Below are 23,375 nucleotides of genomic sequence, written 5' to 3' on the forward strand. Positions count from 1 at the left end.
GCCCACTTCAGATCCTCTGCCCCCCTCTCTCTGCCCCTCCCCCACTTGTGCTTTCTCAAAAATACAGGTTAAAAAAAATAGTAATGTGAAAGCTACCTTTATTTAAAATTGAGACTGCGTGGATAAGTCTTTTTTAGGACTAAGAAGGTGTACCATACTTGCCAATATAAAACTGTGTTCATTCAATTAGAGAAGTTTTGGTTCATGCTAAATTGCTTCTCTATTGTAAAAGTAGATGATTGTCATTCGCATTCAGGAGATTTTTAGTAGCAACATTTAGGATAAATTATAGTAGACCTGAATGGAAATACTGGCAGATGAGGATAGCTGTACTGACCAAACAGAGCACATCCCATGTTACCTAAACAAATCATGCAAAATATCCTTGGTCGATATGCAGGTACATGAAAGAAATGGTGTAAGAAACTCCATTTCAGGGGCACTTGGGTGGCTCAGTCGGTTAATTAAGCATCCGACTTCAGCTCAGGTCATGATCTCACGGTCCGTGGGTTTGAGCCCCAGGTCTGGCTCTGTGCTGGCAGTTCAGAGCCTGGAGCCTGCTTAGGATTCTGTCTCCCTCTCTCTCTGCCCCTCTCCCACTCACACTTCGTCTCTCTCTCTCTCTCTCTCTCTCAAAAATAAACATTAAAAAAAAAAAAGTTGAAGAAACTCCATTTCAAATTATGGTTTAACTAATGGACTAATTTTTACAAAAAGATCCTAGTACCATACCTGTCAGTAATTCCTTGTTATTTAAATCTGTTCAGTTCCCAAGTTCACATAATAAGAATTACCTACCTGTACAGATTAACGAAAGATAAGCACGAGATCTGTTCTCTGGGAGTGGTTCTCATCTGTATTAGCAAAAAAGCTTAATTTTGGTGTCCCTAAATTGATTCAGAGCTAGCCATTATTATAAGAAAATTGAAATATTTTCATCAGTTTTATCTGATGTGAACATTAGGTAATCTCAGTTATGAGAACAGTTTCTGGAAGAATGACACTGTAAAAAACCTCAAGCTGGAGTTTAATCCTTTATCCCCATTAGACCGCAGTGAATTTTAGAAGATTTGAGTTAGTTTTACAAAACTCTGTTTAGTACTTATGGACCATGAGGGAACTCAGTTGATTTTTTAAGATAAAGATTTAATAAGTTGATGAATCACTTAGGCTTAATAATATATAGATTCTGATACAGAACAGTTTAAATTCTAAACAAAGCATATAAGAATAGAGAACTAGAATTCATTTAGTAATTAAAAAGCTGCTATTTTAATTAGAAATTACATCCTACATACAGGTGTTATTCCAAGAAGTTTCATTCCACTGGCTAGCACAGAACGCACAGCTCTGAAAAGATGAAGTCTGGCCTATAAAATAAAACAAAGGATGATTAATGTTCAACAACAGGCTAACAATACATGAGTAAAGAAGAGTATCTTTAAGAGTAATTCTTATTTTCTTCTAATTTAAAGTAGGAACAGTATCTCAGGGTGCCCTAAGATTTGCTGTCAGTAAGGAAAAACAAATTTAGCATCCTATAATTTATAGTATGACTGGTAGGTACCCCAAGAGTTGGGGAGTGGGAGTGACACTATCATTATACAGCCCAGCTTCAGATATGGGGAACTCCTCACTCTTAGGAAAATGTGTTTCAAAGTCCAGTGTGTTGGAAAATCTAAGAACACTGATTGTTATAGCCCAATTCTAAGTACCACCTGAGTCTGTAAGTATACTACTGCAGTTAAACGAGATGCTATTTTAGAAACATTTACAAGAAAGACTCAGTAATAGTAACCTGAGGATGCTAAAGATAACACAGAAAACACTTAACGTACCCCAGCCACTTCAGGAGGACTGTCTTTTATATGCAGTGTCTTGTGTGCCATACCTGCAAGATGACTGAAACGGGAAGAGAGAAATGAAGACCAGAAGTCATTTCCTGTTGTAACATGCAAGCTTGGTATTTTATTGCCTCAACTTAAAGAAATCAAAGCCTAGCTCCATTAAAAGATGTATCCAACATTGGAAAGCTGAGACCTGAATCACTGCATTTCTGTAATAAGAAAAGTAAAACACATTAAACTAAAGCTTTAGATTTTGGTCCTAATACCTTAAGTTCTTAAGGTGGTGATTTCAGTGTTTTATAAAGATAGGGGATTCCTTTCTAATAATTAGTTTTTTCTCATTTAGGTATCTTTAGGATGAAAGGTATAATGTGGCCTGGACTTCCCCCTCTGAATGGTGAGGAGGTGGGGTGGAGACTAGCTATCAAATACAAACACCACACAAACATGGGCCACTCTTTAAAGCATCTTTTCTGTTCAGGTATAGCAGCAAACACAACAATGTGCCAGAGAAATTATGCTTATGACATTGTTTCAATGTCGAACTGACTTAAAAAAAAAAACATATTTATTTATTTTGGGGAGAGTGCAAGCAGGAGAGGGGCAGAGAGAGGGCGACAGAGGATCCAAAGTGGGCTCTATGCTGACAGCCTAACAGCAGAGAGCCCAATGTGGGTCTCGAACTCATGAACTGAACCACGAGATCAAGACCTGAGCTGAAGGTGGACGATCAATTGACTGAGCCACCCGGGTGCCCCTTAACTGACATTTAATAAGACTTTCTGGCTTCTTTATTTCTCTATGACTATGTAGAATTTAAAGGGGAAAAAATTTTTATTTAAATCTGGGGAAGGCAGGTAGAAAGGATAATCAAGAAAACCCCAATAAATCTGATTTCAGTAAATCTTGAGTAAAAGCAAATATTTCCTTTCTTAAATAGATTTATAGAAAGATAACAGCTGTTGCTCTAGAAGATACTCAACTTCTATTCAGAACTCTGAAACAGCTACTATGAAATTTCTATTCAAGTGTTACTGATCTGCCTTCCAGTTCATTCTCTATTCTCTGGCTGGCTAATTTTTCTATGTCTGCTTAAAATCTTTTTATGGACTCCACTGCCCTGAAAATAAGCTGAAATGCCCTAATACATGAAAAAAGGTGTGTACACACTCATTTCTCACCCCTCCCAGGACTATGCTTGTAGTTCCTTCAGTATCATCTTCTTGTTCAACTCTGGGCTTTTTCTTCCTTTTCTGTGACTTTGTTACTCCTGATTAATATCAACTCCTCTCCTCCAAAAAGCCCTCTCTGATCCAACAAGGCTGGGCTGAGTGCCCTAACATGGTTTCTTATGTTCACTCTATCTTAACACACATATACTGTTATGTAACCACTCACGACAAAGCTGTTAGTTCCTGTTAAAAAGACTCAGTGACTGTACCTTATATCACTGAATGAATAAATGAATACTAATTGCTGATTTGCAAAAATGAAGCAAGAATTCCTATAACTTAAAGTACCTCAGTTTTTAGGCTGGGGGTTTTGTTTATAGGAAGACTTTAGAAGAAAGGTCCTTTTTCAGATCAGGTCTCAGAGGTCTTTAATACCTGAAAACAGCAAGGGTATAGGTACCTTAGAGTTAGAAGGTAACTGACAATGTGCCTGGGTTGAAGGTCCTGAGATGATCTATAAAGCACTTCATCAAACCTAAAAGAAACATGACAGCAGCAGTTGGCAGAGGAAGACTATGCACGTATTACACTAAGCTGTTAAGATCTTGGATGTAAGGCTGACTTGAAATCATTAAGAGTAGAAGGTATATATGGAAAAGGACCTTGGGTGCATTTGAAGGTAAAGGCGCAGTTTTCTTTCTTACGAATTCCTTGATGGCAGGTACTTTCTAAATCATCTTGATATCCCTTAGGCCTAGCCCAGAACAAGGACTCAAATCATGGCTGTTAAAGTGAATGTAAAAAGCCTCCAGCCATGTTTAGGAACATAATCTAGGAACTAACAAACAGAGTCTACCCTCAATGCCAAGGAAACCAGGTTGGCTTATTTTTCCTACCAGATTAGCCAAATGTGAGAAAACTACTCCTGATCCCAGGAAAGAGTCATTGACCACTGTGTGGCAATTAGAGAAAACTGCCTTGTTAACTACCCACATCTTTCCAGAGACTAGTATCTCCTGACAAGTCTGGCTTTACCAACAAAGCTTGAAAGAGCTCAAAGGTATGGTCTCTTGCCCAGTGTAGGGGCATCAAGTAGATATTCATCTGAGACTGTGAATTAAAACCATGTAGCAAATGAAGGATTATAGTCTCATGGAAGCTGTACAAAGGCAGAGATTCTCCGTCACTTATTGAAGAGGGTGAGGAGAAGATGAGCTTTTCCAAAACTAAAAATTTATGCTTTACTAGGCTTTCTACTCTCATACCATGACCCAGAAGATGTTAGGCACCTGTGCCGATTCATCAGTGATAATATTTTTAAGTCCCAAGGATTGACCTTGACTATGTCCTCTGTCTGCCCTCAAAGAGCAGATAAATTGCTTTTTGGTCATACCTCCAGGAAAAGCACTTGCTGTCTGGTGGCAGGGGGACGGGGTAGGAACTAGTTACTGGCTTATTCACTCTAGTGGTCAGCAAACCCCCAACAGTCATTTCACTAGGCAGATGAAGACTAAATAAATACTAGAAAACCCATACCTGAGAAGATGCTGAAGAATGGAAACAGACTGTGGTTCTTGTAAACAAGCAGTGTTGAAATCATTTAGATAACCACATCCAAAAGTCTCTTCCAAACTGTTATCAAAAGTTTAAAAACAACGGATTAAACAAGTCATCCAAGGACACCTAATTGAAGTTTATCATGATGCTTTAATCTTTCCTAAATCTGTTACTTCCCTCAGAAAAAGGGAGTATATTCTTTGGCAGGGTTATTCTGAGTACAGAATAAGGTAACATACAAAAGCACTTCTTATATAGGTGTTCAATAAATATTTTAACCCCCCCCCCCAAAAAAAAACCCCAAACCTAACAGGTGGTCCACTGTAATTCTAACTAGTTTTGAACAGATGTCTGAGAAGCCCAGCAAATATGACTTTGATCTTAGGAGCACATCAACCAAGCCTCACCCTGGGAAGGACAGAGCGGCTCATGCATCCCTGCACACTCCCCTCACCTGTGGAGGCGAGCATGCGTGTACTGCAGGAAGACGCCTGTGTCCCCACGACTCTGGAAAATACGATCCCAGCTGAACTGATAGTCAGACAAGAGCACACCTTTGAAGTCCTAAAATGACAAGAGTAAACCTTTAGTGCTGGGATTTGTTCTAGTACCAAACAAAAGGGTCTCACAGGATGCAGTCTTATCAGACCTGAATAATGAGTGCTGCAAGCCCGACCCTCTCTGCAGTCTCCTGTGGGTTCTCCACTTCTTTGGTAGCTGAAACAGACAAAGGCAGCTATCTTTAACCTACATGAAACCATTCAGAATCAGGGATTGAAGGAGATAGAATCTGCCAAAAACATACGCTGCCAGCAAGAACAAACAGGTTCAGAGTGGGCAGTTTACTTCCCTAATTTGGGCTAATTGACACTGGATAAAGATGTTCCCCTGCCTACATTAAAGGGAAAGAAACATGAATTCGTTTTTCTCATGAATATCCCCTGTGAGACATTAGATAAAGCTGGTACTTACTTTTCCAAGGCTAAACAAAGCCACCAGGACTTGTGACCTGTTTCCTATTACATACATAGGAATTTCACATAAGCACTCCAACAGTGGAATGACAATGCTGAAGCTATCCATGAAAGAGGCCTAGTGTTGTATCAGTGCAGATTACTGAACTGAATGACACCAAGCAGCAAGTCTAAAACCTCTGGCACCTCTAATTAGTGCAAGCTATTTTTGACAAGGTTAATGAAAATTAAGAGAGGGACAGTCGTAACAAATCACACTGCACAGAAGTCCGTAGAACATAAAAGTGGCATGTAAGTTGTGACTGTAAGAATAAAGTGAATTCACTCTTAATAGAAGCCATGTTCTGTAGCATCCTTGATCGAATCTCATTTAGAACATCTTCCAGAAAGGTAACCTCTCCTCTTCGAGTCTTCATTCCCTGCACCACTCCAAAGGGCACGTGCTGGCACCTGAAATGAAGGAGAAAAGAACTGATGATCAAAGTGTGTAACAATACCCTTTCAGAGAGTAGTCTGAACTTTAACTCTCACGGAGGGGCTTTTCAAAATTAACAAATTAAAATGTGATGTGATTTGTTATATGCCACAAAAGATGTTAAACACACAGCTTCATTGTACAGATAATCACTAGCATGTGATTAAATTACTAGTTGCCTTTGTGAAATAAAAGGAGGGATTACGAATTTTGGACATCAAGCCACTGAGAACAGATGTCTACTAAAGACACATATATTAAATGTTTGTAAGTTAGAAATAAGGACATTAAATTAATGTAAAAAACAAATCTGCTTTTCTTACACCAATATGTTGCAACAAAGAAATGAAGTTTGAATAACAATTTTCAACAACCTGGTATATTTTGGGACTTGGCTGACCTAACAAACCTTTAATGATCCTAAGCAGGCAGTTAAGAACTGTGCTGACATTACCTTTCTGCCCAGTCATATCCCATGATCTGCAGCATTTGGAACACTTGCTGGAAATGCTTTTTTTGCCCTTTATCTGTCTTGGGGGGAAAAAAAGTATTTAAAACAACAGTGATAAGTTAACCTACAAAAACAGGTTGGACATAAATCAAAATATTTGAGTTTTGACAGACCAGAGTCATTGTCAATTGATGTATTTTAAATAAGCACACAGAGAGGATGCCAGTAGAAGAACGTCTAAGCTGAGTGTTCTACAAGATAATAAGAGCTGTAGCACTCCACGAGTCAGAAGGAAATACGAACTTTAATCTCTTGAATATTCTATTTAAATTCCTTCTCTTTCAGCTATCATAACCTTTATCTCCAAGAAGGACAAAGCTAAGCTCTAATAAGGTATATAATGGCAACTTTTTTTTCTTAGGGGAAAGGGAGGTTGCACATGGAGAGGAAGGAAAGGGAAGAAAAGACCAGAATAACCCTCAGCAATAAGAGGAACAAACTATTGGATGCACACAACAGCTTGGGTGGATCTCAAAGGCATTCATTATTGCTGAGTGAAAAAAGCCAATCTCAAAACGTTACCTACTGTGATTCCACTTATATAACCTTTTCAAAGTGACAAAACTGTAGTGATAGAGAACAGAGCAATGATTGCCAGGGGTTAGGGTTAGGGGGAAGGGGGGGGTTATTAAGTGGTTGCCAAGATGGAGTTTGCTTCATGATGGAACAGTTCTTTATTCTGAATGTTGTGATGGTTATGTGATCTCTCCCCTCCCCCCAATATATTTAGGCCCACATGCAAGTACATGTTTTAACTAAGGTCTTTACCATGTCAGTTTCCTGGTATAGATAAAATACTATGATTATATTAAGATATTTTCTTTGGGGAAGGCTGGGTGAAGGGTCCATGGAAACTGTACTATTTTAAAACTTGTCTTAAATTATTAAAATAGTTATTTTTTAAAAAGTACATTATGGTAACCTGCACATACTCATTTCACATAACTATTTTCCTGAATTGGGTACTTTTTTTTTTTTTTACGATGATCTCGCGGTTCGTTGAGTTGGAGTCCTGCGTCAGGCTCTGTGCTGACAGCTCAGAGCCTAGAGCCTGCTTCAGATTCTGTGTCCCCCTCTCTCTCTCTGCCCCACCCCTGCTTGTGCTCTGTCTCTGTCTCTTAAAAATGAATAAACATAAAACAATTTTTTTTAAATAAACCTAACATTGAATTTCTTCTATATTTTGACAAGATTATTTTTCCATAGTTTTTCAACATGGCAATTAACTTCTTTCTTTGCAGTTTTCATGAGGTAAAGATCATAATCTTTTGTTCTTTATTGTGATTACTTACCACATAAATCATTGTATCAAAATTATACTTGTCCATTCGATCTATAGCAGCTGCAAGATCTCTGAAAAATATGGCCATAAATTAAGAGTTACTAGGCAGATCTGGGAAAAAATTTGCTTTACGTATTTAATAGTAATGAGGCTTTTCTAATTAAGAACTCCTATTACTCCACAGTCTAGGGTATACTGCTTATGATTATATAATCCCAGTACCATACTTTCATATAAAGTAATGATAACAAAAATAGCTTTGGGAAAAGCAACAATAATAAAAGTACTGTGGAAAGATTAAAAAAAACAACAAAATAAGTAAATATAAGCTCTGGGAAAAGCAGTAGTACTAAAGCAGCTCCAGGCAAAGTGTCTGTAGGTAAATGTTTTATGATTTGTTCATCAAGCCTGTACTGGGAACAATCACCTGAGTGTCACTTTTCGGCAGTATACCTTCTTAAAGAACATATTTAAAACACAGGTGATGTGGTAATTTAACAGATATCTTTTAGCTACTCTCCTATTACAAGGACTTTCAAAAGTTTTGAATCAGTGATAAGCAATACCTTCTAAAACACTGTACAAGACCAGAAAGTCCTTTGACAAAAACTCAACTCTCCTTTCTCTAAGTATAAAAAACTCAGTTTGCATCTAGTATGAAATAATGAAAACCAAAGCATTAACAGTGAAATTTCAAGTCAAAATTATGAAAATATTGAAATTGAAAATCAAAGCTATTTTTGGTTAACAATATATGACACTGGGAAGATTTTAAAAGGTCCTAGATCTTTTGAAATGATGGAAAGCATCAAAACATCATTACTGCCCATCTCCTAATCCTAATAGAACATAGAGCATGCATTCACAACGGAGGCAAAAACTGGCTCCTGAGGGACAACAGAATCTTATTCTTTTTATGTATAAAGCACATATGTGCACACAACACATACAGATGCACAGGAGATCTGTGATATTAAACATTTCCTGAGGTGGGCAAGCAGGAAAAACAGGCTAAAAAGGCTCCTGAGAGGGATTATAATGGAAAAACAAAAACAAAAAAACAAAGGTTGTGAAACACGAGTATAGAAGATTATCCCCCAGATGAAGTCACAAATATATACCCCCACTATATTTTTGGTTTGACCCAAGGACAAAACAAAGAGAAGCCTTTTGATCCAATGAAATAATAAAAGAGAAGAATATAAAGAAAAGCTCTAGGCTGAGTTTGTGAAACCTGAATTTGAAAGCAGGAAGAATGCCAGATCATTTAGTTCAGGCCTCTCATTTCAAAGTAGGGACCCAGCCCAAAGAAGGTCCCCAGCCTCACCCTGTGCTCTTGCTAGTATTCTCCCGCACTTCTGTCTGTTATAACTACTCTTCTAATTCACATCCACATGTATTGATGTATTCTATAAGAACCCACTGAAAGGGCAGAAACAAAGTTCGAGCAAGGTGAAACACTAAACATTTTGGCAAATGGCAAAAAACACAATTACTGTCTCAAAGAGAAACATATAGGTATTAAGGTAAATATACAGAAAAATCTAGACCTAATGAATGACAGCCCAAGAAAAATAACCAAATCAGGACCACTAAAATGACATGGAACCTCTATTCTGGGCGGACACTTTTTTTTAAAATGTTTTATTTATTTTTGAGAGAGAAACAGAGTGCAAATCAGGGAGGGGCAGAGAGAAAGGGAGTCATAGAATCTGAAGCAGGCTCCTGGCCCTGAGCTGTCAGCACAGAGCCTGACGCGGGGCTCAAACCCACAAACCGTGAGATCATAATCTGAGCTGAAGTTGGGCGCTTAACCGACTGAGCCACCCAGGCGCCCCTGCTCAAGGTTTCTTTATTTAATCTGTCCACCAATTATTGGCCGGCACAAAATATTTTTTCTATTATTGTTTTTAATCTAGAAAAAGAAATGTACCTCTTAGATACACAGGTTCTTCTCACCTCCTAACTATAATTACATGGAAATGATAAAGGGAAATGCCAAAAAGTAATAGAAAGTAAAGAGATCAATTTTCTAACAGAGAGTAAGAGAATCAGATGGTTGTTTAAAGCTGTTTGGAACAAATGATGGTAGTTAACAACAACAATAAATATCAATACTTTAATTATACTATAAAAGTGGGTTTATGATCCAATATAAAACTCTAGCCTGGAAGACACTAGAGCCTTTTGCCAAAAGTGTTTCAGTATGGCCATGTTTGCTTGTGTGTCTTTTTTATGGTCCTATCTTCTCCTTCCTATTGGCTTTGTCCCAGATATAAATGTGCTTGATAAGATGTAAGTTCCAGTTCTTACTGATGAACAGAGACTAGACTGTTCCTTTCCACAGGAGTCAGTCATGCAGACAGTTGGAAGGGGGGAAAAAAAAAGGCAACATGGCCTACTTCTCCCTTACCCTGTTTTACATGAGGACTGCTACTCATGTGCATGGTAGATGAATCTTTACAGAGGATGCCACTGAGCCAATATGACCACCTTCTAGTATATACTTCCTGCCAATGTACAACAGGAAAATATTTATAGTTGAGGTACCTCAGTTTTCAGTTTGTCGAACAATGTATTTATTGGCTGTGGAAATCCTATGATGTTTAACTAACTGTAAATAATCTTTTTCAGTCACTTTTCTGATGATGTTATACCTTTCCAGGAACTATAACTGGCAATAGATAGACGCCCAATAAATACATCTTGAAGTGATGAGAACAAGAGATTTAGAAACTAGGATTTGGTAACAGCTTTGAGGATAAAATGACTGTTTTAGCACTGATCCTACAACAAAGCACATGAAGTCACATACATTCTGATGCTGACCCCCCCCCCCCCGCCACCGTTACATACAAACCTGGTTGCGTAGAGAGAAGTCCCATCGCTTCGCATTACAGTACAAATTGAGGAGGGGTCACCAATTCCAGAAAGATTCACTATAGCTGTTCCTTTTCTAGAAATGCAAACAGGTAACTCTTAAGAAATAGAGTAAGACCCTTTAAAAGTATAATATCTGTAACATTATCTTTGGCAAACTGGAAGCTATTTTTTATTCCTTACGTAGCAATAAGCAGTATAACCAAATGAAGAAAAACAAGGAATGGGACCATGAATTATTAAGAATGGGTATGCTATAATTAATATTTAGTTGTCCTATCTTTTTAAACTCTGTAGCTCTGGATAAGGTACTTAGAAAGTCTTTAGCATATCCAGTTGAAACATGAGATTTCAGCTGTTTAACTGTGAAACATCATATTCTTCTAATTCAAATTATAGCATTTAATATTGGGCTAATTTTTAACATGCCAGAAAATACGTTGAATAATAAACCATGGAATTTTGTTACTGTCTTTCCTGCCTTGTCAAAAATTAGAATCTGTAGATGGAGATGCAAAAATCTGCCTTATGGACATTACTGATGTTCTCCATGTCTTCCTCATAAAGATGACAAGAGAAGCTCTTTGGTACTATGACAACTGGTGCTTCTAAGCAACTGGTTTGCTTCTGTATTGCAGATGCCTGGGCTCCTATGACTGGTACTGTTTGTCTGGCTGACAGGAAGCTCAAAGCTAAATTAGAAATCTACCGTAAGTAAGGCAGTGTGTTAGATGATATACCATTATCATCCCTGATTCTGTATTATTTTTTTTCTGCCCTCGCTTCCTGATTTCCTCATTTTACTCTTTCAAAAGCTTGTATTATACCTATTTACATAATATGCCTTAAATCCATTTTGAACAGGATGTGGTTTTTTAAAAAGGCAGGGCTAAGTAAGATGTAAGTTTTATTTCCTTTTTCCAGTTACATCAACTTGTCTGACATTAGACCAGTCACTTGTACTTTCCGTGCTTCAGTTTCTTCACACGTAAAAAGCAGATTAACAACTTTTCTTCCAACCTGACCAGGATTTTGTCATGGCAGCAAGAAGACCATATGTGGAAAAGTACTTCGAACAGCAAAAAGCACTACAAAAAAAATGCCAGGAAGGCTGCACACCACATTCTGTTGTTCTTACTGAGAGACTATATCAATATCATTTTTTCCCAAAGAAATAACTTTACTAAAGAACAGTAACCTGACCATACATTGTTTTCTGCAGGAGTCCTTTACTGTCCAGCAATTTTAAGACTTCTTGAGATTTTTCACGATAAAATGATTCTCCTGAATATTCATCAAAGTGTACTCCTAGACGCTAAAAGGATTCAGAAACAAAAGAAAGGAAGTTACTTAAATGTCCTATTATCTTATCCTAAGACAAAACAGGATGTTCTACAGTCTTGTCACCCAGATTGGGAAAGTAAGAATTAGATGAAGTCACTCCTCTGCTCTACCAAACTTTCTACCTCTTCCCACACCAGGCAAGTCCTCACAATAGTACTGTGCTGATACGGTAGTTACTGGGCCCACACAGCTATTCAAATTACATAAAATAAAAAACTTGACTTTCTCAGGAACACTCCTCATGCTTCAAGTGCTGGATAGCCACCGGTGGCTAATGGCTATGCTGCTGGGCAGCACATCATGGAACATCTCCATCACAGCAAGAAGCAAGGTTGGGCAGCTCTGGAGAATGTCCTACCTCATGCCCCATCCTACAACCTCTTCCACCTCCTCTCCTGCAGCTCTTCATCCTGCTTCCCTACTCCAGCCACATGGGTTTCTTTAATGAAACTCTCTTCATTCCACGTACTCACAGACTCCGTCTCCCCTCCCCTGCTTCATTGTTCTCCACAGCATCATCACCACCTAACAGACTGTGTAAGTCCTTGTTTAATCCCCATTGTCTTTAATTTGCTCTCCATCTCCATGCTGGCATGTGAAGTCCAGACAGAAGTACTTCTATTTCCTTTACTCACTGTTGTATTTCTCCCACCCCCTAAAATGTTTATTAAATGAACAAATTTATATGCATCACACACAGGCCTTACAGAAGTGAAAGGGGAAAAAAACGATTAAGATAAAATGAAGGAATGAACAGAAGACAGAAAAGAGAAGCCAGACTGACACAGAGTACTAGAGTGCCACCTGATATTTGGTTTGTGAATTTCACAGGATTGTTTCAAAGCTCCAACTTTCAGCACAAATAATAACATGTGGGTCCTAATTGTCAATGGAATGACAAATTTAATCTTAAAACATGAGCTGAGGAAGCAACTTCATTCCTCAGTAGTCCCAGTCAAGAGCACCCCATCACAGGAGAGTAGGTGGGCACCTTGTAAATCCGCACGTATTCTTCTATGCTCAGGTCTCGAAATTTCTGCCACAGTTCAAGTGCTTGCATGTCACCCAGTTCTAATCGCTGAAAGAACTCATGCGCTGATTTTGCTACATTTTTATTATCTGCTGCTTCTTTATTAACTTGTACATAAACCTAAAAGCATAACAGTATATTAAATGAAGTACATTAGTCACCGTTACCTTCAATGGAACAAAACACAATCCTGAGAACTTTCATTTAAATGTTAGCCAACTGCCCTCATGAGAGTGTAATCTTTTTTTTCTTTTCTTTTTTTTTTTTGCCATGGGCCCTTAGTGCACCCTATGAATCCCTTCTCAAAATGTTTCTAAATGCATAAAGTAAAACACATATGCTCATAAAGGAAATAATTACACTGAAAGTTATCCAATCATTTTTTAAGGTTGTGATGTAGTAAAGGAAGAAAATACTAAATTTCTGATAGAGGTTAGGGAAAATAAAATGTGTAATTTCCCCCTCCCTTCCAAGTTCACAGACTCTTGGGTTAAGAGTGCCTGGGTTAGGGGGCGCCTGGGTGGCTCAGTTGGTTGAGCGTCCAACTTCGGCTCAGGTCATGATCTCCCAAGTTTGTGAGTTTGAGCCCCACTTTGGGCTCTGTGCTGATAGCTCGGGGCCTGGAGCCTTCTTCCGATTGTGTGTCTCCCTCTCTCCCTGCCCCTTCCCTGCTCATACTGACTCTCTCTCAAAAATAAACAAACATTAAAAAATTAAAAAAAAATAAAAAGAGTGCCTGGGTTGGATTAAGCTAGCATTCCCTCTTTTTTTTAATAAAAGGACAAATTATTATGGCCGCAACTTTTCTGAGAAAAGGTCAAAGGAGGTAGAATGGTTCAATCTGGCTAAGAAAAGGCCAAAGGATGATTCAGCAGTTAGAAAGACTTTTAAAATAGTTCTCTAAACCTGCAAAAGACCCATAACATAGCTTATCTAGGAAGACCTCTGGACAGTTAGTTTACTTACACTCGAACCTGGGCTCCTGAGAACTGTGCGGACCACTCACTTCTGGAATGTTTTTGCACCACCTGTCTTGGCTGGTTTACTTCTGCCCCCACCCAATGACAGGAGTGGAATTGGATGGCTTATTGGATGGCCTCCCATTTCTATGATCCTGTGATCACAGTTTAATAATTTTCTGGTCTTCAAAATGCAAGGTTAATAAATGAGAATAAAAATATCAACTCTGCACCTCAAGTAGTACTGAAGTTACCCATATAGAATATAAAGATTTTACTTCCAAGTTGTAACTCACTTCCAGGATGAAACATGGATGATACATGTACTCTCCTCGTATTTCTTTCAGAAACCTATTAAAGTAGCATAAAAGTAGTAAAAATTGGCAAATTACCAAAGAAATAGGAGGTATCTGTTACAGTAATATCATCAAAATATCAGTGGCAGATAAAGTAGTTTTATTGCTGGAGTACACACTGGGACAACTGGAATGTGGCTTAGACCCACTAGATCTACCAACAAAAGGGACAGGGCATTAAACATCTATCAAGGTAAAAACATCTCACCTTTCATAGATGGCTTCTGTTAACTACTGGAATGGCAGAATGTAATGAACAAATATTCCAAAGAGAGGTTAAAACTACCTAATTTCTTTTTCCTTTTTAACGCACATTGCACAGAAAAGAATTAATATAGCAGGCCTGAGGTGCTATTCTTAAAATGTCCGGTTTGCAAGCTTACCCCTTGGCTGGCATCTGGGAACTTGGCTGGCCATGTGGGTACTTCAGATTTGGGAAATGTTCCCACCAGCCTAACTGATAAGAGTAGCTCACTGTGCTTAAACTATGAAAACAATATGGTTTATGCTAACTACTTGCTTTCCTTCTGGGAGTTTGGCATTTTAGTACATGCTAAGCAGAGGGTGCCTACATGATCAAACTCCAATAGAAACTTTGGGCATGGAGCATCTAATAAGCTTCCCTGGTAGACAACATTTCACGCATGTTGTCCCAGTTTGTTGCAGGAGAACTAAGTATATCCTGTGTGACTCCACCAGGAAAAGACTCTTGGAAGCTCGGCCCTGGTTTCTAACAGGCTTCACTGCATATTCCTTTCCCTTTGATTTTGTTTTGCAACCTTTTGCTATAGTAAATCATAGCTGTTAGCACAATTACACATGGAGTCCTGTGAGTCCTCCTAATGTGTTATTAAACTTGGCGGTGGTCTTGGGGAGATTGAACACACATACCATAAAATATTAATTTCCATGTGCTCCTATGAAATAAGTCCAGAATAAGTCAGAAACAGAGAAAGAAAATTTTGGTAAGGTGTAGGAAAACAGAGTCACGGTGAGATAGTAAACTGCAGACTTTTTGACTTTTTTTAAGTGTTTATTTATTTTGAGAGAGAGAGAAAAACAGAGTGTGAGCTGGGGAAGAGCAGAGAGAGAGGAGGACACAATCCAAAGCAGGCTCCAGGTTCTGAGTTGTCAGCACAGAACCTGACATGGGCCTCAAACCCATGAACCGTGAGATCATGACCTGAGCCAAAGTTGGATGATGCTTAACCAACTGAGCCAGCCAGGTGCCCCAAACTTCTTGACTTTTGAATGACATATCCATGGACAATTAAACTGTTGTCCAGCCTATAGTAACTGAGGCATACATATTTCTATGATTGTGATTGAAAATATCTCTCTCATACACACACACTACATGCACATTCACATATAATTTATAACCAAACATATACAAAATATTCTTATTTTCAAAAAAAATTTTTTTTTAAATCTAGGACTCTGAACTCAAATAGACAAAATTTAAAAAATCTAATATGCATGTGAAACTGGTAAGAATATTTTTAGAAAAAACTTTACCAGAATCTTTTCCCTTTCTTAAAATTTAAAATAGAAATAATTAAAGCAAAATAAACAAAACCAAACCCTAACACTTGAAGAATCTTGGCATTTCAGCAATTTGTAATTATAAACCAAACATTACTGAAAATCAACTGACACTATCAAACAGAACAATAGAAGAGCCTTAATTAGCACTTAATCTGCCTGTAAATGAACAAGAGAAAACTGTAATTATTAACATTCATCACTGTTTTAGAAAAGAAATGCATTTTCCTTCACAAAATAACTTTAATACTATGTACTTCTGAAATTACAGACAATTTTTAATTTAGTCACCACAAACTTTTTATGTTTAGAAAGTATGCATTTTGAAGACAGCCTCCTTTTGAGGTTAGATCTAGACACAAAAGGAATAAAAAGGAAGTTTTCAACTTTGATTTGGTAATAAGAATGTGGCTTAGGATGTTCTTGAGAATGGAAATAATTTTTCTTTTAGTTACCAAAATACGAAAGTGAGGTATATTTCCATTAGGAAATAAACTAAACATTTAAGACTTCCTTAAAGGAATATTAACCTTTTCACTATTTCTAGATGCTAATATTCCCAAAGAAGCATAGGATATTTTAATTCTAATTTAACTGATTCAGAAAATTATAGTCAGCTCAAGATGATCTGTCCCAATGTAAAGAAATAAGTACGAAAAATAAAAGTATATAATGCTCTCTTACTCTCTTAAATTTGATTCTAGAATACCACTGGCAACATAGACACAGTTTAATTCTTTGCTTACAGGGCTCTAACCCCAACCCTGGTTACTTCTGTCTTAAAACAGAGAATAACTACTAAGAACGGTCAGCATAACTTAGACACTAAAGACCCTTTTAACTATACAATTTGTCTTCTATCTTAAAATGCATTTAATTTTGTTATAATTTTTTTAGAAAAAACATGTAATGAATTCATGATTACAACTCAAACAAAGAAGGTAATTTTTAATGTTGTTTCATGTCTTGATCAGAAATTCCTTACAGAACTGCTGGTTGAGATAGATTTCTTTTTTTTTTTTTTTTTTTTTTTTAAGGTTTATTTATTTTTGAGAAGACAGAGCATGAGCAGGCGATGGGCAGAAAGAGAAGGAGACACAGAATCTGAAGCGGGTTCCAGACTTTGAGCGGTCAGCACAGAGCCCAACGCGGGGCTCAAACCCACAAACCATGAGATCATGACCCGAGCCAAAGTCTGATGCTTAACCTACTGAGCCACCCAGGTGCCCTGAGATAGATTTCTAATGTTAAATGTAATATTAAAGAAACTCAAACAATACAATTATAATTTAAAAGATCAATATATCAGTTAATAATAAAATAAAAACTTAGTAATTTTCAAGTTTCTCATTAGTATATCATTAGCAGCATATAAATAGCATTTTTTCATCTATTCATCTTCTTTCAGTATTTAGAATCGCCTATTTTTGGTCTTTGTTAATAATAATGTCCATGATATACCTTTATTCAAGGGTGATAAAGATTCACTTCTTATATATATTAGACACATGGTGATATACATTTCTCATGCTGAAAAAGTTTTTTGCTCATTTTGATGGGGTGGGAGGGATAATCACTGAGCTATTAATATGTACTCTGGTCTTGCTTAGTATTCCCATCCTTGCTCTAAGAACACTCAGAGGAAAATGAGGCACTGTAGTGACCCCCAGAAGAGTAGGCGTTGGGAAGAAAGGCTAGTGGCTTTGGGGAAGATGGTCAAGAGTATGGTAAAACAGAAAAGCTGCCAGGAGAGAGGAAAGGACAATTGTCTAGATTGAGGAGGGAATGGGGATGGAGAAACATTCCCAGGAATAGCAAAAGCTGGGCAGCCTCTGGGGTGGCAACAGGCCCTCTGAGGGAAATGGTTTGTGGTGTCCCCACACAGGGAGGCTGATATCTAGACCTATGGAACTGGGCCACAGCTAGGATCTCCTATGTTTGTCATACAAGCAGAGCTGTGTGCCTCCAGGGAATTTACGTAGGCTGGGATACTGGGCACATCAGTCAAGACCAATGTGGATTAAAGCTAAGAAGAGGCCTCCATGCCCATCCTGAGATGTACATAAGAATGTGGAGGACTTTGTGATTTGGAAGACGAGAAACCCTTAACAATGACTAGAGATGACTCTTACCACTCTCAAAAATATGACTGGGTTCAGATTTAATTAGGCTTACAATTTAAGAGTTATTTCTTCCATGTAAGTATTCTAATGAGTAAAATTCACATTAACCATAATAGTCACTTTCTCTGAAAATAGTAATGTGATCTAACCAATAAAGAACTCTTGAATTCAAGTCTTTATAAAATAAACATTTCTAAGTGCACAAATATGCTATTATGTCTAGAATTGATTTAACTTGAATTACTTTTTTAAGTTGAAGAAATCTTTTTTGGAGACTCTAAAGTCAAAACAAACAAACAAGAAAAAAAAACCAACAATCAAAAAAAGAAGCCCCATGGTCTCTTGAGGAATAGATACTTCTTCCACATTAAAAAAAATGAGAGCAAGTAAATAGTATCATTCATTAATTTGGTGCTTTGCTCTTGCCCTATTTTCTACTTTTTTTTGTTATTAATATAGGGAAACTCAGGGTCAAACCTCTAATATACTATTTCCTACTAATACATTATCCTCTAACTTTCCAGGTCTTTTTTTATTAAATGCCCATCACTGTAATTACCTAAAAGCATTTTAGAAAGGGTAAGGGAAAAATAATAAATACTTTTGGGGCCATTATGAACTTAATATGTTAATATATCATGTTCCCTTTATAAATGCCACTGTTAGGGTACAGGGCTAATGGATACATTATTGTCATAATATTTATCTCTTAGGAAAGGCTGCTCATGTTTCAGAGGCATTTCTATGGTAATCAAAATTCATATTAGGGGCGCCTGGGTGGCTCAGTCGGTTAGGCGGCCAACTTCGGCTTAGGTCATGATCTCGCAGTTCATGGGTTTGGGCTCCGCGTCGGGCTCTGTGCCAATAGTTTGGAGCCTGGAGCCTGCTTCAGATTCTGTGTCTCCCTCTCTCTCTCTGCCCTTCCCCTGCTCATGCTCTGTCTCTCTCTCTCTCAACATTAAATAAGCATTAAAAAAAATTTAAAAATTGATATTAATAAGCAATATGCAATGAGTCAAGTTCTAAAACCTGTAGCCAAAAAAAAAAAAAAAAAAAATGCTGGTTATACATTCCTAAAACAGTGTTAGATGTTCTCAAGGTCCATTCAAGTAGTTTAAACCTAGGAGAAACCCTGAAATTACTTTTAAAAACTATCACTAAAATAGGTAAAAGTAGGGGCGCCTGGGTGGCTGAGTCGGGTAAGCACCTGACTTAGGTGCTTGATTTCAGCTTAGGTCACGATCTCACGGTTGGTGGGTTCAGGCTCCGCATCAGGCTCTGCGCTGCAGTGTGCGGACTGCTTGGGATTCTTTCTCTCTCTCTCTCTCTCTCTTGCTCTTTCTGCCCCTCCCCTGCTTGTGCTCTCTCTAAATAAATAAACATTAAAAAACAGGTTATAACAGGTAAAAGTAAATTAGACACCCATATACTCATGATTTAGATTTAACACTTTTTACCATAAGGAATTACTTTTTGATAGAAGCAGAAAGGCTTTTTTATACATGTCACAAAACTTAATTTAAATGTTTTCTTTGAACCAATAATGTGAATTCTAAATAGCAAATATATTAGTTATTTAACTCATTAGCTAATTTAGGGGGAGGTATGAACTATTACAAAACCAGTTCCCCATTTCATGACAAATCAGAACAATAAATGGTTTTAAATGATGACCAACCAAAGTCCCATGTCCACACACAACAGCCAGACATCATGGGAAAAGAAGGACTACAGGTACACAGAAAAACAAGTAATGAAGCAAAGCACAAAAATGGGAACGCAAGAGAGAACTGATTGTAAATGATAAATATTTTCATCACAGAAAAGAAATGCTAAAACTATCCTATAATTTCTATACACAAAAACTGAGAAACTGAAACTGGGGGATACTGATCATGATGCCATTCAGCAGGAGGCAGGCCACAAACTGCCACTGGATGGCTGAAGCCAAATTCAAAACAGATATGCTGGAAGGTTGAAACTGAGAAAACTAAAGTACTAATTGTGTTCCTGGTACAGCAATTTGAGGATGAAAGAAAGGAAAATGGTATGTAAGTAATTACAATCGATGGAAGTGAATGGCCAGAAGGGCATTCTGTCATGCCAGTGGAGGACAGGGCAGTGCATGAGCACCTGGGAGTCAGACTGCTTGTGCTGGAGCCCTGCATCTGGCCCTCGGGTTTTGCATCAGTAACTGCATGATGAAGTCAATTTTGAGAAATGGTACGAGTGTATCCTATAATAGTCAGCTCTTCCTTGGAACTATATAGGTCTGATATTCTCCAACTTAAATGGAAGAAAGGGACCAAAAAAACCCCCCTACAAGATCAAATTCATACAAAATGTAACTGCAGGCATGGTGCTTGGGGCTGGCGATAAAAGATCGGGAAGACATGGTCCTTCTGAAAGTGGTTACAACTATAATCTGACAAGGAAAAAAACCAGCGGGTCCAGCCAAAGTCCAGGTTTTCTTTTAGGAACAGTATAAAATCATTTATTAATATTTGCCTAAAGCTCAAAAAAAAAAAAGGAAAAAATTCCTCACTTATGCTCAAAGTTTTTGTTGAAAATAATCTGCAACGATGGCTATAATTTTAAAATGAAATTGGGCTAGCAAAAATTAGCCCAAAGATAAAGTAACCTGGAGGCTGCCACTTTAGGCTCTGCATTTTTTTTCTGTCCTGCAAAGGAAGAAAGAGCCAGTTAGTACCCTAATGGATTTCTTTTATTACAAACAGCAACGTGGGTGTATTTGACTTGCTCTTTTGTCTATAAATGCTGCTTCCCTATGAAGCTTTTAGGCAAAAGAACACTTAATGAAAGCAACACCACTGTTCCTTGAGTTTTTAGTTATTCACAGAAGTACCTCCTGCCCTTGTTCCCTCTTTATGTGCATCCATTAATCAACAACCTCTAATATAGGTGTATAATCTCCAACTTTTTAGGAGTCTCAAAAGCCTGGAAATTTGTGATAAACTGCATAGAAAGAAACATACATTTAAGTTTCTATCAGGTTTGAGAACAGACTTTACTAAAAATATTTAAAATACTATGAATGACAAAGACTTAACTATTTTCAGGGTTAAATAAAACGTTTGAGGTGGGGTGGGAGAAAGATGAGAATAGTAACTCTCATATGAAGTTGTACTCTACATCCTTAAAAATGTTCTCTCAATGACAGACACAAGGTCTTCAAGCAAGTATTTTTATTTTCTGTGCAATGGGTTGTCTCTGTGGGCCTGGATCTGATGAAAGGTTCACTAAGCCTGTGGTAAAAAAATACTTGCCATTACTCAAAGTTTTAAAAAATAATACAATAAAAATTCTAGGCACTAAGGTGGCATGCTTTATTTACAGACGACTATAAAGAATCATTAATTTTTAAACTCTTGCCTATCAATAAAACTCAATGGAAAACAGAAAAAAACCTTTTGTTTAATATTATAAATAAAAATGTAGGCATTTAAAGTGCAGTGCATGCAGGGACTCAGGAGAAAATTACAAACCATTAAAACTCTTCAAGAATTACAATGTAATTTTTGTTAAATTTAACTACAAAGCTGCAGGAGAAAAATTATTTAACAGAAAGGAAAATTATGAAGCATTCTCAGTGGCTTTTGCTAGGGAAGTAAAGCATTATTTTGGTAAGTGCTCTTTCTTATGCACAGGTATAATAACATCTTTAGTCTGATCCCCAGAACGTCACCAACACGGCTGCTGTCATTGGTGTTTATTCTTGTGAGGCCCAGAAACAGAAGAGATAACAATTAGGACAATGAAAAGGAAACACATCTCCTGGAGATTAATTGGGCAGGAAGAGCTTTATTAATGAACTCTAAGAAAAACTGAGGACAGTGAATCAAAGTACCCAAGGGACTATATGAAGCAGAATAGGAAGGAGTTCACGCTGGGCAAAAGTCAGGAAAAGGAGCTAAAAGACAGAAATTTAAAAAAAGCACACACAAATTCAGAGAAACACAGGTATCTTCCCCCACACTAGAATAAGATTAAAAAAGTATATACTCATGTTTTTCGATTCTAAATGAATTATAGTTATTGCATTAAGAAACCCGCAGTTATAAAGCAACTGACAAAAAATTAAGAAATTTGCATTGAATCTGTTATCCCATGTGTTTATTCTAAGATGACTCTATACCTAGAAAAATACTGTCCCAAATCAACTAAAACCTAAATAAACACTTGGACAAGAAAATGAAAAGAACTCCCTAGTAACATAAAAGCAACATTGCTATAATTCCTTGTTTTTATGAACATTTTTAAAAACCTCTGGGATTAAAAATTAATCCAAGCTGCAAAGTACTCTGAAAAAAAATAAATTGAAGCATTTGTTACTATTGTTTCTTGCCAACTTACTTCAAAGAGGTGCTGTAAAGGATTGGACTGAAGTTTTTCTTCGTAGCCAAACAGTTGGAAGCCAGTTCCCAGAAGACCTAGCACAGTAATACATAAATGAAAAAATTATAAAATGGAACAGTAGAGAACAGTCATGGCAGGGAACAGGTATAGCTATATCAAAATATCAAGCCCTTGTAATTATGTGTCCTGAGAGCACTACAAACACATGTTATCATCTTCTGCTACCCCATAAACTCAACATACTGAATCACAAATTCAATATGTTGAATAGATCACTGAAATTAACTTCAAAGACACCAATGGACTATGAACTCATCAAAAGCAGGGTCTAGGACTAACTTGTCTTTGTATTAACAGTGCCCACCACCAACGTAGCAGACATTAATAAAACAAGCATTTATTGACTAGCTACCCTGAGGAAGGACATCATGATGCTACGTGCTGGATGCTTAAATTCTGTGAAAACAAACTTATGGGAGGTGATTTCAAAACTTTCTTTTTAAACTTGTAGATGTTAAAATAAAACAAAGGTAGAAGTTGGCTCGGTGTTATAATATTAACCCTTAAAAAAATAACTGGAGGAAAACAATAAAAGACAAAACTCAAAACATACCTGGTTATCTCTCCCATTCAAGGTGACCAAGCAACAAATATCTTTTATCTGGCCATATGTTTGTCTTTTATTTGTCAATGATTTTTTTTTTTTATCTTTGATGATAAGTTCTGCATTCAGGGATAGTATTAGTTTGAGCCTTATTTTTTTTTTTTTTAATAATAATTGAGGTAATAGACTGTAAGTACTTATATTCTTAGGAAAGATGATCACAATTTCAGTTTAAAAGGATATATGCAAGGGCGCCTGGGTGGCTCAGTAGGTTAAGCATCTGACTTAGGCTCATGTCATGATCTCATGATCTCATGGTCTGTGAGTATGAGCCCTGTG

General features: G+C 37.3%; 1 protein-coding gene across 2 annotated transcripts in view; it reads right to left on the reverse strand.

Annotated features, from left to right (window-relative positions):
- Positions 1–1,248: 1,248 nt before the first annotated feature.
- Positions 1,249–23,375, reverse strand: part of RARS2 (arginyl-tRNA synthetase 2, mitochondrial) — a 63,641-nt gene continuing 41,514 nt past the window's right edge. Inside the window, exons 8-20 of one of the 2 annotated variants that reach the window (XM_049653992.1) lie at positions 22,430–22,506; positions 13,034–13,192; positions 11,907–12,013; positions 10,679–10,774; positions 7,829–7,889; positions 6,480–6,556; positions 5,876–6,000; positions 5,226–5,293; positions 5,031–5,140; positions 4,556–4,651; positions 3,480–3,554; positions 1,839–1,902; positions 1,249–1,370 (exon numbers count right to left, since the gene is read on the reverse strand). In XM_049653992.1, coding sequence (XP_049509949.1) covers positions 1,284–1,370; positions 1,839–1,902; positions 3,480–3,554; positions 4,556–4,651; positions 5,031–5,140; positions 5,226–5,293; positions 5,876–6,000; positions 6,480–6,556; positions 7,829–7,889; positions 10,679–10,774; positions 11,907–12,013; positions 13,034–13,192; positions 22,430–22,506 — 1,202 coding nt within the window. In that variant the 3' untranslated portion in view covers positions 1,249–1,283. The other variant, XM_049653991.1, reaches the window with a different exon arrangement.

This window comes from Panthera uncia (genome assembly GCF_023721935.1).
Source record: "Panthera uncia isolate 11264 chromosome B2 unlocalized genomic scaffold, Puncia_PCG_1.0 HiC_scaffold_24, whole genome shotgun sequence".
In the NCBI taxonomy this organism is placed as follows: domain Eukaryota; kingdom Metazoa; phylum Chordata; class Mammalia; order Carnivora; family Felidae; genus Panthera; species Panthera uncia.